This window comes from Lepisma saccharinum, chromosome 5, assembly GCF_977018435.1.
Source record: "Lepisma saccharinum chromosome 5, izLepSacc3.1, whole genome shotgun sequence".
In the NCBI taxonomy this organism is placed as follows: domain Eukaryota; kingdom Metazoa; phylum Arthropoda; class Insecta; order Zygentoma; family Lepismatidae; genus Lepisma; species Lepisma saccharinum.
Genome location: NC_139233.1, coordinates 6,914,481 through 6,932,240, shown reverse-complemented (window position 1 = coordinate 6,932,240; position 17,760 = coordinate 6,914,481). Strand labels below are relative to the sequence as shown.

The window sequence follows — 17,760 nt, the reverse complement described above, 5'->3', positions numbered from 1 at the left end:
TTTTTTCAGAACGATTTTCAATTCGGTCCAGGAACTTTTTCCGGAAGAATTTAAATTCGGTCCAGGAACTTTTTTCCGGAAGAATTTTAATTCGGTCCAGGAACTTTTTTCAGAACGATTTTCAATTCAGTCCAGGAACTTTTTCCGGAAGAATTTTAATTCGGTCCAGGAACCTTTTTTCAGAACGATTTTCAATTCGGTCCAGGAACTTTTTCCGGAAGAATTTTAATTCGGTCCAGGAACTTTTTTCAGATCGATTTTCAATTCGGTCCAGGAACTTTTTCCGGAAGAATTTTAATTCGGTCCAGGAACCTTTTTTCAGATCGATTTTCAATTCGGTCCAGGAACTTTTTCCGGAAGAATTTTAATTCGGTCCAGGAACTTTTTTTCAGAACGATTTTCAATTCGGTCCAGGAACTTTTTTCCGGAAGAATTTCAATTCGGTCCAGGAACCTTTTTTTCAGAACGATTTTCAATTCGGTCCAGGAACTTTTTTCCGGAAGAATTTTAATTCGGTCCAGGAACCTTTTTTCAGAACGATTTTCAATTCGGTCCAGGAACTTTTTTCCGGAAGAATTTCAATTCGGTCCAGGAACCTTTTCTCAGAACGATTTTCAATTCTGTCCAGGAACATTTTCCCCCACATCAATTTAAATACGGTCCAGGAACCTTTTTTCAACGCAACTTGGACCGAATTTAAATTGTTCGAGAAAAAAGGTTCCGGTCCTGCAGCGGAACCTATTAGAATTTTATGGATTCCTGGACCTTAAACAACCCTGCTGTTGATACGTATTCTAAGTCCACCGACAAGAAGAAATAGATCGGGTTTTTCTATGTAGTGCTACACCTCGGGGGCGGCTGCTAGGCTACTGACTGCATCCTTCCATAAAGCAAAATATTTAATTCGCACACTGACACTTATTTTAATGCAATAAAACAAGCATAAATTTGTGTTTTAAAGTTAAAATAGTTGCCGATAGGAACGCACACAATCTAAGACAATTATCGTGCACTGCCACAGATCTCCTGATATAATTTTAAGAAGTCAAAGATATACGTACCTTGCACTCCAAGTTCACCGCCCCCTCCTCAGACAAAATGGCGCGTAGACATTCAAGGAAGCGAGGCTTCTTGAAGTGACGTGGAATTGTCAGTTTCAGAAAGCATGACGTCACGCTGTGGCCGAAGTCGTTAGTCGCTATGCATTTCCATTCAGCCTGCAATAGAGATTTCTCCATTAAAATAATACAACGTGTGGGATTATAACTTCAATGTGGAAATTAAGAGCAAACTAAGTTTATTTTTTTGTAAAATATTACCTTCTCGTTTAATAACAAAGAACGTGAAAGATACAAAATTATAATATTGTCTATTATAGTGTTATATAGATTTGAGCACTGACGTATGAACATGGATTAATTTTATATATATAAAGTGGCATGAGCGTCGGAAAAGAGGGGTGGTTGGTCAACTCCTCTTCTGAATTGCCATCGTTCATTCAAGTTACAAGAAAAAAAACGCTTGTTATTTTTATTGTAAATAACAAATAAAAGTGAACAGAATATCCACAGTAGAAACTGCATTAGATGAAATTAAGTGTAAAATAATATTTAACGCAAATAATTACTGTTTCCATGCTTTTCAAAATTCCATTATGAGTAAAATTAAAGCTTTTTTTAAAAAAAGAGGCGTGTAAAAATGAATACAAAATCGAGTAACTGTTCATTTCAGTACACTAAGTGTATGGAATGAAAACAAATAATGAAAAACGGTTCTGCTGGATATTGTCTTATATGGTGGATCAAGTAGAAAAGTATTCTTAAGGAATAATAGTAATAATAATGTGATAAATTGCATTATTTTATTAGTTTTAATAATTATATAATAACCATAACCATGATGATAATAGTAATTAAATTACTATTCAAGTTCTAATTAAATTTCTGCAGACGCTCATATAAGTATGTATGCTTCCTAATTATTTTTAATAATATAAGTTTCGACGATTTTCATACGTTTCTTTACCAAGAGTCAAAGAAAAGGAATTTATATTTCCCTCTTTTTATGCTTCTTTCGGCAATCATGACGATGAGAGAGTGACGGCTGCATGCAATTGATGAAGGGGCCCTCACAAGGAATAGCATTGATGCCTACGCTAGGACTTGAACCTGGAACCGCCAGCGCCGAGTTCGCTTTCGACTATCGAAGTAAAGTGACCTAAACAGTAATGTCAGTTGCAACAAATAACTAACGACTGATTAAATGGTTAAGTAATAAGCAGAGTTAGAAGTACTTTAAATACTAACAGCTGCATACACTTTTTTCTAGACATTGATGATTAGAGTCTTACCCTCTCAATATGCATTTAAGACCATTGAAAATAATTAATGTCTTGCAATATACAGTTGAGACTGCTTTATACGTAACTTAGTTCTGCGTAATTCTGTTTTATACGTAAATTAATGTAAGTCACGGCAAAATATAACTTCAAAACATGTTAATTAAACCTTATTTGTACGTAATGCATTTATACGTAGTTCGGTGTTGTACGTACTAATTTTCATAAAATACAGTTGATTTGTATGTAATCAAGCTACAACAATGTCACAGAAGGTTTAGTTTTCAATTGGTATAGTCGACGCGCTAGCTACGTTAACGACCGGCTGGCCTCGAAGTCCACGAAGCGCGCCCACCAGCTGCAACAATCGACGAAGCAGATTCTTTCGTCTACAATAAGACAGGTATTTGCCTTTTACCTTATCATGCCAAGTCAGTCTTGAAGAGTCTGAAATCCATGTTTATTGTTGCCATTCTGTTATTTGTGTACCTCTCATATTGGGCCAGCAGTACCCTCAACAGCCAAGCGAGTAGTATTGAACTACATCACCCAGAATTCGATCTCCGTTCTTACAGAATGTTACGTTATAACTGTTTACTTTTCTGACATCTCGATCGGATCACCCTGTATATTTTGTTTGTGTGTGTGTGCGTGCGTGTATACACACACAAACACCCCTCCCCCTCACACATTTATATTTATATGTGTGTGTGTGTGTAAAGGGAGGTAGGTAGAGAGGGGGGGGGCGTTTGGTAATATTTTGCGGGAGGGGGGATTTGTAGATCCGGGAGATAGGGATGTAGAGAGACAGGCTAGAGGGGGGAGAGAGATACGAGAGGAAGAGTGAGAAAGAGAAACAGAAGTATAAATATAAATCGACAAATATCAAAATAAATAGACAAAACTAGGAAATAGACACACACAACGGAAGAGAGCTCACATAAAAACAAGAGGAGATAGAGATAAGTAGAAACAAAGAGCTGGAAGTAGAAACAAAGAGAAATAGTGAGAAGCAAAGAAAGACCATAACGGAAGAAACAGAGTGTAGAGAGAAAAACTTAAGTAATCATGCAGAAAATTCACAATTTTAAGAATTTATATTTTGAAGGCTTAACTTACAACTACTGTAGCTAGACATGTATACCCTCACATCCATGTTTAAAGATGTATTGCAACCTTGAATATATCAAAGCAAAAATCATCCCCGACTATCAGTAGTTTATGATTCATTGATTGATTGATTGGGTTTATTTCAGGGCTGAGCCGATACCACTTTGAACCTATACCAATACAGACACTCTCACCGATTCCCACCGATTCCGATACTTGTATAATTCCAATTTAAAATAGCAAAGGCTATTTACCAGCCCCGGACACGTCATCTAAAACCAACAGTAAGTCTCTAACGTACCTACCTACCCGGTGCCCAGAATTAAAGTTACCCAACTCAGAGCCCGTTTGAGGCGGCGTAGAACTCTGAAATTTGGTGAATCCACTATGCAGACCACGGGGAAAAGGATGGCGACAAAAAAAGTAGTTCAATTTTCCGCCACCAGGTCGAAATGTGGCGCTGTACTTCCATGATGGGTTGTAACAGTGACGTAAACTGCTCCAATTGGTTATGGATTTGCCTTTACCTTGCAATCTTGCAATAAACGAGAGATTATTTTCTCGCAACTTCCAGCTACTAACAAATGTCTTTCTAATTAATAACTCAGCATGATTATTTGTACAACCCATCATGGAAGTAGAGCGCCACATTTCAACCTGGTGGCGGAAAATTGAACTATTTATTTTTTTATCGCCATCCTCTTCCCCATGGTCTGCATAGTGGATTCACCAAATTTCAGAGTTCTACGATGCCTCAAACAGACTAGAGAGGGCTCTGAGTTGGGTAACTTTAATTCTGGCCACCCGGTACTTCGTCTCTCTTTTTGTCCTTTAGCAACATAAATAAATAAATAAAAAAAAGTTAAAAATTAGTAAACGATATATACTTTCGGCAAATGATTTCTAAAAAATTAAATCTATCCGTTGACGTCGAAGGAAATGCAAATCCATCAACTGTCGTTCAAACAATTTTTTTTCCTTGTCGCGTTCCCTGTGCCGAAACACGCCTGCTGAAACTATGGTTTGTCCAGCCAGAGTAAAAAAAAAAAGTCTAAAATTGGAAAGGAAAAGGGGGGATTAGCCCAGGTACATGGGCGTCCGGAAGGGGGGGGGCAAAGGGGGGGCCGTGGCCCTCCCCTGGAAAATTAAAGTTATCCAAAAATTATATATTTGTCACATATAATTTCATTTCAGTCACAATAATATGTGTTATTTATTGCGCGAGTATGATAAATTCAAATTTAAGCAATGTTTTTTGAGGGAACAACACTATTATTGGGGAAAATGTACCTTGTTTGCACCCTGCCTGAAAAAACCTTCCTTGCCCAGGTATTTGAATTTCCAGGCATACGCTATGTATTATGTCTGAGGCACGTCAACCACTACACTTTCATGGGCGATGACCTTTTTGCCTACAAACACCAAACAAAGAGGACAGGATTTGTCAATGAATCCTTAGCCAAAAATTACTTAGAGTCTGCTTATAGTCTCATTGGGTGTATTGTTACACGCAGCGCTCGAAGTGGAAAATTTTAGCTGGGGGGATATTTCGTCGAGCCTTGAGGTTAGCTGGGGGGGGGGGGTGCTCCTATGATTCAATATGGTGGCAAAGAAATAGCTGGGGCATGTTTGCGAAAATTTTGCTAGCTAGGGAGATACTAGGGATGTGCCGAAGCCGATTACAGATGTATGGAAATCGGCCGAAATTGACACATCGGCAAAAATCCGATATTTAAACCGGTACAGATTATACTAGAGTTTTTACCTTCTAATAAGTTTTATATTTTAGTTTTGTAAGATTTATTGAAAATTAGGTTATGATTCATCATTATTGTAGAGTTTATGTAATAAAATTATTGCAAACTCATTCAGAGGATCAACCTAACTATAAATCGGAAATAAAACAGTACATTGCTGAACCAGGATCTGCTGTTGTACTGGAAATTCAAAAATGAGTATTCAAACCTGAAGCAAGTCCTGAGAAAATACTTGGGCATAACTGCTGCATCAGTATTCAGTGATTGAGTGTTCAGTGTTGCTGAACAGATTTGCGATAAGAGAAGAAGTAGGTTACTTCCTGAAGTGCTTCCAAATCTCGTATTTCTGAAGTTGAATCTGGCAGAACAGGAATTCATTTTGCATTTCAAAGAACTGCTTGTGAACCAATGTTAAATCTCTAGGTTCACATAACCTTTTGTAGATGCAAATGTACATTCGCATCTCTTGAGAATATATATGTATATACATATGATATGCAATAGAAATGTACATAGCAAATTTATTTTTGTCATGCTGAAAATAACATCCCATTTCTGTTTAATAATCTTATGTATCGGAATCGGTTAAATATCGGCATCGGTTCCAAAAATTATCGGTGAGTACATCGGCATCGGTAAATTTTCAGCTTCGTCACATCCCTAGGAGATACCATTCTCTCGCATCCCTCCCTCACTACGAACACTGGTTACACGAGACCAAACCTACACGTTCAAAGGCTGGTGGACTTCAAAGCAAAACGAATCAGAGGCACCGCATTCCTGTGGGAATAATTTCATGTTAAACTTGACTGTGATTCGTATTTGCATATAGATCCTTGTGTCACGTACTTCTTGATTTTCGTGGAAATTTCCAATTTTTTTAAAGACTAGATGTAAGTTAGATACGGTAAACGGACCTTGCCAAAGGAAGAAAATGTTGTTTTGGCTGCGCTTGGATATCGGATCGTTGGAAAAATTTCAACTGATACTTACAGATACCGCTGGTATCGGGATCTGCTCAGCTCTAGTTTATTTTGCTTCCCATTTCTGCCACTTGTGGCTAATGAGTGATGATAATATCAAATTGATCAAGGTACACTCATAAAGAATATTCATGCCCACGCCTGGATTCGAACCCGAAACCACCAGCGTCGTAGCACGCTATGATAACTACTTTTGAGAGAAACCAATTAAAATATTTCAGAGTAAACTTTTACGTTCGTGTTAATGTACTAACAACATTATTATTTTGGAGATGCCTGAACTATTTGCACTTATGTTACTTCACGTCGCTTTTATACTACTCCAAGTCAATCGCTACGATGAGAATGTATCCCAACCCACCAAGTAGGCTGGTAAACTTATGTTACCTAATTGTGATCTTATTTATACAATGTATAAATGAAAACCCGCACTGCAAACAAAGGAATGCATTGTTGACTAACCTGGTCTACTATTTCTACAGGGATGATATCCAAGTGGTAAGTGCCCAGGGGCTCCTTGCACAGCCTGTACCTGTCGGAATCTTCGATTTGCTCGTCGTCCCTGTACCAGGAGATGCTGGGTTCGGGAGAAATGCTTACTGCAGGAAAAAGAGAAGAATGAGTATATCAGATTACATATTCTGCGCAAATCAAGGACGTATTTAAGGGGGTCCAGAGGTGCAGATACCCCGAAAGACTTATCAAGTTCTTAAATTAAATAATCAAAATATAATTGCTTAGCATTTGCTGTATAAGCGATGGTTATTTACATCGAACTTATTGTAAGGCAAGTATTATATTGAGATAATGCAGTCAGTATCAAAGAAGATTTATGCACACTACTGCTTACAATAACATGCATAAAATATTAATCAGGAGCTTTAGTTTTCGTCAACTGGATCTAAAGCCTTTTTGTTATTCAATAAATATTCAATTCTTTATCTATTTTATCTTAATTCTCTTACCAAATTTTAGCGATCTTAACTACACGTAAGCTACAGAGCATTCCCTGACATTCGCTACGAGACTCGGCGGCAAGCTGCCCGGCATCAGCGCTTGTCTTTCCCGGTGAACGGGTCAGCGACAGTCGCTAGAGTCGGCTATTAAAATTACAGTTTTCATATTGTGTACTAATCTTGACTACAGAAGGTGTTAAAAATGATGTCCCTCTGCTGCAACACATTCCTGGCATCTCCGAAGGAAATTGGCATTTACACGTGCAAGTTCGTCTACTGTAATTCTCCCGATTTTTCGTACAATACTCTCTTTTAACTCACGTATGGTGTGCGGATTGTCTTTGTATACTTTATTTCCCATTTTTCTTTCCACTTTTATTCAGAACTGATCCTGTTACTCTAAACTTTTTTACGAGGTTTAGTATAAGCGACTGTCGCGGACCCATTCACCGGGAAAAACAAGCGCAGATGCCGGGCCGCTTGCCGCCGAGTCTCGTAGCGAATGTCAGGGAATGCTCTGTAGATAATGAATACTTGCTGTTTATTTATCTATTCTTCAACCGCATTTTTACCTCATACCGAAAAGGAGGATGAAAGATGACAAGTTGAAATGGATGAAATGACAAATACAAACTCATATGGTACAATACAAACTGATGAACAGGTCTGGAATCGAACTTGGGAATTTCAGTGGACAGATCTAAATTAGATCGCTTATTAAACTATTGCGAATATATTGAAAAGAGCGAAAGGAATTCTAAGCAGATGTAATCTTTAACGTTTTGGAATATCATGGCGGGATCTCGAAAGGAAAAGAAAATCCCCTCCTGGAACCATTGTCACTAACATTGGTTTAAAACCATTTTGGAATATCATAATAAGAGCCTTAACGCGCTCGGTTTCTGATCAGGATTATTATACAGTGAAATCACCAATAAGGAAAAAAATAATAATATAAATACTAACATACACAAATCCAACTTGCCATGATTTACAATAATTCTCTCAATTCTAGTAACAATAGTTCCTTACTAAGACGCAATGTTATTTGGACTTTATTCAGTATTTTCTTTAAGACTAGAGAAGAGGTGCTTCCTTAAAACATAGTGTTAGAATAGATATAGTTAAAAGCACTAAACAATGGACCACTGGCGTTTTCTGTAGGTGTGTCAGTCGTGTGTCAACACCCAAGGAAATTGAATTACTTCTCTTGTCGTTTACGGTCTTACATTGTTGTCTTACATGCTGCACATAAACACAATTTTTGAAGCTTTCCTGGCAACTTCTACCCTGAAGATGAGAGTGACGTCAGCCTTTCCACATCTCACCTGGTCGATAGCCCGAGAGAATCTTTTCAATTTTTGATGTCACGCTCCCTTCATCAGGCATTTAATCTTATCTGGATTAATATTATATAAAGAACCTTGTCAATAACATTACATTGTTGAAGCATGACAACTCAACTGTTAAACAAGCAATTATTCTTATATATTTTTATAAATATTAAACTAACTAACTCTCTAGCCTTCTTAAACCCGAAGGTTAATGGCTGCAGCAACACAGGCCTTCCATCTGTCCCTATCCTGAGCAAGATCTATATACTCTTTTCCATCCCCTACCGATTTCCTTTAGGCCCATCTCAACGTTATCCCTCCATCTTCATCTTGGCCTTCCTACAGGTCTCTTACCATCAGGTTTCCCAAAAAGAATCCTGTAAACTCCTCTTTCCTCTCCCATTCGTGCCACATGGCCTGCCCACCTAAGTCTTCTTGATTTAATCATTCTAATAATATCTGGACATGAATACAAATTATTTTCCTAAGGATCTTATTTTCAAATACTCTCAATTTATGTTCCTCTTTTAATGTAAGGGACCAAGTTTCACATCCATATAATAATACAGGTAAAATTACTGTTTTGTATATTTTAACTTTTAGTTTCTTAGATATTAAACGAGACGACAAAAGTTTATGAAGAGAGAAGTAACATGCTTTTCCTGAATTAAGCCTACTTTTTATTTCTTCTTTAATATCATTTTCATTTGTTAGTATTACTTCTAAGTACTTGAATTTGGAAACTGGTTCAAACGAGTTATCAATAATTAGATTTTGATGATTACCTAACACTTGGTTTCGGCCTGTAAGCATATATTTAGTTTTCTCTTTGTTAACTTCCAAACCTATGTCTTTAGCAGTTTTGAAAAAAAGTTTATCTTTTTATAAATATTATATTTAAAATGAAGTATAAAACTAAGCCTTGTTTCCATGATATGACAAACTCAATATGCTGACCAAGGCAGTAATTTATGTTATTATAAAATATAAACCAAACGTAAATGAAGATGTTATGAAATTTTAATTATGGATGATGCGTTGTATAACTGCTTCTTTTTATGTTTGTTACATTGTTATACTACACCGTTTATGACTAAGGACACCCACCTTGGACTGTGAATCGGAAGGGGTCGTTGATCTTGGCCTCTCCGCTCTTGAGGCCGTGGACGAACTTCGGCGGCTGGTCGCTGGAGAAGAGCTGGAGCCTCTCTTCCTCGTTCAGCTGGTTCTGGATGTCCTCCACCGTCAGCTCTGCCGTGCTCGTCGCCTCCCCCATGCAGTTGTGGGCGATGCATGAGTAGGAACCTGCAACAAGCGAACAGTTATCTCAATCTTCATTCATCCAACGCAACCTCAACACTCCTAAGACTTTCTGCAAAACCCTCTTCAATTTTTTTTCACACGTGGCCAATTTATTAAACTGGCAATGATGCTGTCTTGGTGAGAAATGCATGAAAGGGTACATTCATCAGCTGCTGTATTCTGTGTGTTGCACTAAAAATGTGCCAATTGAACAACGCATCAGAGAAGATTTGATTTGATTGGAATAATAGAAAACTGAAGTCAGAATTGAAAGTTAAGAAGGGGGATAATAAGGCAGAGAAAGTGGATAGAGAGAAGTAAGAAAATAGAAAAGAGGTGAGTGTGTGTGTGTGTGAGAGAGAGAGAGAGAGAGAGAGAGAGAGAGAGAGAGAGAGAGAGAGAGAGAGAGTGAGAGTGAGTGAGTGAGTGAGTGAGTGAGTGAATGAGAGAGTGAGTGAGTGAGTGTGAGAGAGTATGAGAGAGTGTGAGTGAGAAAGTGAGAGTGAGAGAGAGTGAGAGAAAGAGAGAGTGAGTGAGAGAAAGAGAGAGTGAGAGAGTGTGTGAGTGAGAGAGTGAGAGTGAGAGAAAGAGAGAGTGTGTGAGAGAGAGTGTACGTGAGAGAGAGAGAGTGAGTGAGTGAGAGAAAGAGAGAGTGTGAGTGAGTGAGAGAGAGTGAGTGAGTGAGAGAGTGAGTGAGTGAGAGAAAGTGAGAGAGAGTGAGTTAGTGAGAGAAAGTGAGAGAGAGTGAGTGAGTGAGAGAAAGTGAGAGAGAGTGAGTGAGTGAGAGATAGTGAGTGAGTGAAAGAGAGAGAGAGTGAAAGAGAGAGTGAGTGAGAGAGAGAGAGTGTGTGTGTGTGTGTGAGAAAGAGAGAGTGAGTGAGTGAGTGAGAGAAAGAGAGAGAGAGTGTGAGTGTGAGAGAGTGTGAGTGTGAGAGAGTGTGAGTGTGAGAGAGTGTGAGAGAGAGTGAGAGAGAGAGTGAGAGAGAGTGTGAGTGAGAGAGTGAGAGTGAGAGAAAGAGAGAGAGTGTGAGAGAGAGTGAGAGTGAGAGAGAGAGAAAGAGAGTGAGTGAGTGAGAGAAAGTGAGAGAGAGTGAGTGAGAGAAAGTGAGAGAGAGTTAGAAAAAGTGAGAGAGAGTGAGAGAAAGAGAGAGAGAGAGAAAGAGAGAGAGAGAGAGAGAAAGAGAGAGAGAGTGAGTGAGTAAGTGAGAGAAAGAGAGAGAGTGTGAGTGTGAGAGAGTGTGAGTGAGTGAGAGAGAGTGAGTGAGTAAGAGAGAGAGAGACAGAGTGAGAGTGAGAGAAGGACGCGGAGAAGGAGGGACCATAGCAATAGACAGACGACGCGGGCGTGCACACACGCACACGGCAAAATATAGTGACAGAGGGAAGAGAAACAGGAAGAAAATGCAGTCAGAGATAAGGGTGGAGAGAGAGTGAAAGGAATGAGATTGAGAGAGGGAGAGAAAGAGACGAAGGGAAACAGAGATAGTAAGACATATCCGAACAGAAGAAAGGGAAGATACAGACAGAAGGTAGGCACAGGCGAACAGCTGCGAAGTAAAGCAACGCAAACGTTGATGACAAGTACTTAAACAAAAAGTTGAGAACACTTTTCAACCACATCGGAACTGGATGTATGCATCATGAATCACGATGCAGATAGTAGGAAAGGTCCATCAACACTCACCCAGAGAATTGGTTCCCGTGAGCTGATAGACGTCGCCTGGTTTGAGCTCCTGCCCGTCCTTGAACCACCTGAGGACGGGGGTGGGGAACCCCACCACCTTGCACTCGAAGGACACCAGACCCTCCTCCGTCAGGATGGCCTTCAAGCTCTCCAGGAATCGGGGCTTGCGGTAGTTCTTTGGAACTGAAAGTAGATATTCGGGAATACAGATATCAATAGAGATTGACATTTCACAACAATAATAATATAATTATGATCACTGAAGACTTTATTGGAAGGGGATACATATTGAAGGGAGGTCCATTTATAATGAAATATATAAAAATCTTTGAAAAATGCACATCATACGGAAAGTAGTTGAATGTGAAAAATTTAATGCTGGAAGAGGCCACAGATGTCTTGTGAATCCCCATTTTTATTGCAGAATGAAATTCCACACAAAAATATGATTTTTTAGCCCGAACATTTTTCTTAAAGTGCATTTATCAGTAGCTATAAGCGACTAAAGATTGCAGCTTTTCCACTGATCGGCTTACCTACGTGACGTCAGATATAATTATAAATCTGCATCGTACAAACTAAATGTTTGTGACAAAAGAGATTCAGTTTTGAAAAACAAATTTACATAAAAGTTAGTCGATTGTGTTTATCTGAATAATATAAGGTCATTTTTCTTTTACTGTGCAACGTCTGTTCGTGTAAGGCTCCACGTTGTGAGCGCCACTTAATATGCAACCTCTCTTTGGGCGCAATCCTTTATATTATATGGACTTCCTTCAGAAATTTGATTCTTATGTAAGTAATCACCAAGTTCGATTCTCGTAAGCTTATAACACCTCACTAACACCAAGTTCTGGAGGGTTACGAGTTTGAGATGGAGGATTAATATCTTCGCCGCCGGTTTCAGGAATTATTTTATCCTTTTTCCACTCTCTTCCCTCGAGCTTTGAGTATTATCCTAATCTCCTCCCTTGGTGCGTCGGCTGGAACGTGTCGCCACTGGTAAATACGACAAAGTGTAGACTTGGTGCCAAACGATTGAAACGCACAACTAAATCGTGCTGTAGATCAAGACTGTAAACTTATTAAAACTTATTAGGATACCCAAATTTATAACAGTACTTTTATTTCTTTAAACTTCATATCTATTTACATATTAGTACATGTTTCATTTCACAAGAATTTTTATTAATTTATTATCTTTATATATTTTCTTTATTACCTTATACCGTATTCTATTATTGTTCATGTTCCTAATTTACTTTGGAGCTTATTTATACTGTTATTCATGTATATTACAGCAATCATCTGACTTGTATATCTTGTGCTGCCATCTCTGTTTAACATTCGTAACCACTCACACGCATCAGACCCATGGGGTACGTAACAACTGGGAGGGTATCACTTGTCGCACAACACTTGAGCAACTTTTTGTTCTGACATCACGGGAGACAGCTTTTTAATTTTTGTCTAAGTGCCTACGTTGTTAGGTTAGGCTAGATAGGATTAGTTCTCTTAGCCTAAATAATAATTTTTCATTGTATTTATGCTAATGGAACCTAACCTAACAGACCTAACCTCGTAGGCATTTCTCATCTGAAGTCAGAACACAAGGGTGCAGTAATGAAGTGAAACAAGGCAGATCCTTACAACTCTTATGGCATGATCGGCCATTTCGATGTTCTCTTCATAGATGGCAGCCCGGTTAGGTGTAACATTTCTCCCAAACGGTTTTAAAAGTTTGTGTTTGAATAGTTTCTACATTTCTGCAACAATGTTAAAATATTTCTGGAACAGAAATATGTTATAACCTGGAAACTTCCTCAGTTTGATAGAACATTTATATTAAAATAATCTGCGACCTTCATAATTATTTTAAGCTATTTATAAATTTTCCTCTTCGTTACACAGTATTACAATGCCAGCCTACTTTTCAGAGTTTGAATGAAACAAATGACAAGAATTAATGAAAAAATTTGGGGTGTGTCGGCACATATGGTCAATTTGCACCCTTTAATGCATACAGGAAGAGATCCCCTTATCTAAAATCCTTACCTGAGAATTAAAAAGGGGTGTAAAAAGTCACTTGAGAAATGTTAAAAGTGCATGTTGTAAAGGGACCTGCACAGAATGTACACAACACATTTAAAAGGTAAGGACACACTAAAAAATATTTCCTCAGAGAGCGTGAAGAGGCCCGCTCTTCTCAAAAAACTAAAAATATTAGTGAAAACACTATCATCTTCCAATATGGATGATAAATCGTAATTTTTGGACGACATGGACGAATCATAATGAAGCAACAAACATTTTTCTCATTGTACCCTTTAATCATCAGAACTAAGCATCTAATGTACACGCGCCATAGTTCCTCCGAATAGTGGGTTTGGGGGATTTTGTTGTTGTTGTTGTTGTTGTTGCTGCTGCCTGATTGGTGAGGCGTTCTTGATATGTTGGAGGCATGTATCGGCAATAGAGCAAAATGGCATTCAGGCTATATGTGGAAAGGTGGTAAACAAATCAACATTAGAATCCTGAAGTAGGCTATGTAACAAACGTCAATTTTCATTTTCAAAAGTTATTGAAAAAAAGTAAAGAACAAGAACAAGTTTGTAAACAAAGTGTCAAACACGATTTTGGAGCTTTTATTGTAAATCCTCAGAGTTTCTAGTGAGAATAATATGCCTGCCTAGCCTGACACAGTGATGTCTGGTTGTGCGCTTGAAACTTTCAAGACGAGATTCGGCTCCAAATTCAGTCTATTATAGATTTCAAATTAGTATTTTGTTTCAAAATATATGAAACAAAGATAAAAGTGTCAGTGGCAAAATCAGCCTTATTTTCCTGTTGAGTGTTAAAGGTATGAAGTCTGAAACAATGAGTCTGCTCTACACACCTGCAGCAAAAAAGTTGTCGAGTGGGTATTCTCGACATTTCTCTTCCGAGCTGATCACTTACCCCTTTCAAGTTGTTCATGTACCCCTGGGGGTACGCATACCACAGTTTGAGAATCACTGCTATATACGATTGTAGTTCGACTACAGAAAGAGTACTGCAACGCTCCTTTTAAAAGTAAAAAATATATGCATATATCAAATAGGCTGTAAATTGTAAGTAAAAGGAAGCAAGAAATTGCAACAAATAACATACATATATATTAACTATAATCAGTGAGATGCAACTCTTTCCTCTTCGAGCCAATCCCTCCCTCCGCTTGTAAGGGGAGAACCAATCAGTCTAGGTCCCAGAAGCACGTGACGCAAGTTAACTGGCTACTCGAGTCACGTGCGCGTCTACGTCATTCTTTGTTTTACGCGGGAAAAGGACCAAGTCGCACCTCACGGACTGTGGCCGTTCACTTACTCGTCATGGAAATTTGGCACTTGGTGATGCTCTTGGCGCCGTCCGAGCTGGTGGCGACGCACTTCCACTCGCCCTCGTCAACGGCCTCCGAAGGGTGGATCTCCACCGTGTAGCCACCCTTCCCGTCCTCCATGATGTGGTACTTCTCGCTCGATTCTACCCGTCCTTGCTTGTTGTACCACGTGATCGCTTTAGGCCAGGGCGGGACAGTTACTGAAAGGTAAAACTGGGGGTTAGGAAACTAATGCGCAACGAACAGTACGCAGGCACATATCTAGAAGGGGCCCTTGCAAGCTCTCACATACAATAAAAATAATAATTAATATTAATAATAATGGGTACGCTATTATTTGCAATATTTTATTGATATTATCGATTATTTATTTCTATTATTGTAATTCTTATTATGAAACGAAAACGTAAGAGAATGTTTTGAAAATAAACACCCAGAGGCGTCTCGTGAACGCATGCGTCAATTGTGTGGAAAATGACAGCTTGCTCTGCGACGACATTCATGAGCATTTCTACATTCTAATTTCTTCATATAGGAGAAGTATTTATTTTACACGAGAGCGTTCAACTAAGATTATATTACATTTCTTGGATCTGAAGTGACGCATGTATCAATTGTGGGAAAAGAATTATTACTTCTTTCACTTCAGATCCAAGAAATGTAATATAAGCTTAGTTCAGCGCTCTCGTGTAAAATCAATACTTCTCCTGTATGAAGAAATTAGAATGTAGAAATGCTCATGAATGTCGTCGCAGAGCAAGCTGTCATTTTTCCCACATTTTGACGCATGCGCAGCATGCACCGCATGCGTTCACGAGACGCCTCTGACACATACATACCAGGATACATTAATTATCTAGATTCTTGGCAACATCACGAAAAGTTGTATTAAAAAGCTATTCTGCGAAGGAAAATAATGTAAAAAATAAATACACAAATGGAGATTTATAAGGAAACAGAAAATTACGTTGTTCCCTGCTAATGAAAAATGAAATTCCTGATTGGTTTTATTGTCCATTATTTTTTGTGCACACTGTAAATACAAAACTGATTCTTCCCAATCGAATCCCATTTTCGTCTAAGCTCGGCTAAATGAACTTCACATGATGTAACAAACTGCACACAAGAATTTTGCTTATTTTAGTTCTTGTCAATTCTTTTTGTGGGTTCCGGGCCACCTAGACCCCTTAAACACGCCCCTGGCAGTACAGCACAGGGCTACGAAGTCATGACCCAAAGCTTCCACCAAATTTTCTGGAAAGCTTTCTAAAATCTTTCACAGCGCTCTCGTTTGTGGTGGTCTGTTATTAAACTACAACCCGCTACGGTTAGATTTAGTCATACACCGCCTATAACTCAACACACACACCCACCGGATTGGATATTATTGACAAGTGACCACCTTTTTATCAGACAGATTTTTATTAAGGAATGTCACATTTTTCGCAGTGTTGGCTGGTGGTTCTGAGTTAGGTGAAGGCCTAGGAGGAAGAAAATCGGGTAATAGAGAAAATTACATAAGTAATGAGAATACGTAAGTATTGATCTAATTTTCTCTGTTACCCGATTTTCTTCCTCCTAGGCCTTCACCTAACTCAGAACCACTACCCTCCGGAGATTTTTCTTCATTTCCTAAAGCGAACATTCAACTTTTTTTAATGAAATAAATAATGAACAGCTTATACAACACTCGTTTAGATAATAAATAATATAATACAGTTGCATTTGCGTACAAAGTATTACAATGTATAGAACACTTAAAATGAACACTTCTATATCTTGGGAACCTGCAAAATTATTTGCACGACAAAACATCCTGTGTGTGCCAAAAAAATAATGAAAGCTGATTGATTGATATACTATTTTCTCTTTTACTAATAATTATACTCTATTACAATTTCTCTGTAATTGTATAACAATTGTATGAACGCATCTAGCCGATTGAAGATTAGCAGTGCTCAGTGTTTACGAAAATAAAATAAATTGTTGTTATGAGATTAAGTAGCATACCTTGACAAGATAGCATCAATTTGTCGCCAATCTTGAGTTTTTCGTTCCTAAGTTCTTCACCGAAGACGGGGGCTGGTCCACTAGGTTGCAAGCTGCAATAAATTATTGTTACTAGTATTACCACAATAACCTACAATTTTATCATCATATTTACATTTAGCATATAAGTACTAAATCTTTGTACCATAATGCAAACCTCTCAGTGTCAAATCTCTAAAACTATAGTTGTTGAATAGATAAAACTTGGTAAAAGTGTGTGCTGAAGTAAGCCTACACACGGAAAAGAAACGTTGTTTGTTTGTTTGAGTTGGTTTTTATGTCCACGTTCCGTCCAGATAGGCTAATCGGGACTGAATCTACAGTTCAAAATGATATCCGAACCACTGGGCAATGTGCCTCCACCGGGTATCGAATCCTGGATCCCTTGATTACAAGGATTATAAATGGAATTATACCATATCTTATACAACACAAGACAATTTGATGCTGCTAGCATTGGAAGAAAACAAAAAAAATGTTTATTACAGAATCTAAATAAAAGTATGAAATAAATTCTGCAATAATGCAGTTTAGGCCACTAGTATAACTAGTAACCCAGGACGTATTTAGGGAGTCCGGACCCCCCCGCCCCCGAAAAAGTTATCAAGTACTATACTTGATTTGATTTGATTTGATTTTAGTTTATTTTACTTCGCGTTTTGTGCCTCTTGGCTAATTTGCGAAGATGGGGATGAGTGATGAAATGATGAAATTGATGAAAGGACATTTACAAACAACCAAGCCCGACCGGGAATCGAACCTGGGACCCTTGGCGCCCCAGTGCGATGTGCTAACCACTCGGCCACAGGGTCGGGCTCAAGTAGATACTATACTAAATGAAATAATGAAAAATATATTCGTTTAGCCGTTG

At 38.4% G+C, this 17,760-nt stretch overlaps 1 protein-coding gene across 6 annotated transcripts in view; it reads right to left on the bottom strand.

Annotated features, from left to right (window-relative positions):
• Positions 1-17,760, bottom strand: part of LOC145987634 (uncharacterized) — a 529,186-nt gene that overhangs the window by 394,719 nt on the left and 116,707 nt on the right. For all 6 annotated transcript variants that reach the window (XM_083122088.1, XM_083122085.1, XM_083122086.1 and 3 more), the window contains 6 exons: positions 16,851-16,942; positions 14,828-15,040; positions 11,465-11,647; positions 9,586-9,783; positions 6,651-6,787; positions 1,062-1,217 (listed from right to left, as the gene is read on the bottom strand). In XM_083122088.1, the coding sequence (XP_082978214.1) occupies positions 1,062-1,217; positions 6,651-6,787; positions 9,586-9,783; positions 11,465-11,647; positions 14,828-15,040; positions 16,851-16,942 (979 nt within the window). The remainder of the gene's footprint in view (positions 1-1,061; positions 1,218-6,650; positions 6,788-9,585; positions 9,784-11,464; positions 11,648-14,827; positions 15,041-16,850; positions 16,943-17,760) is intronic.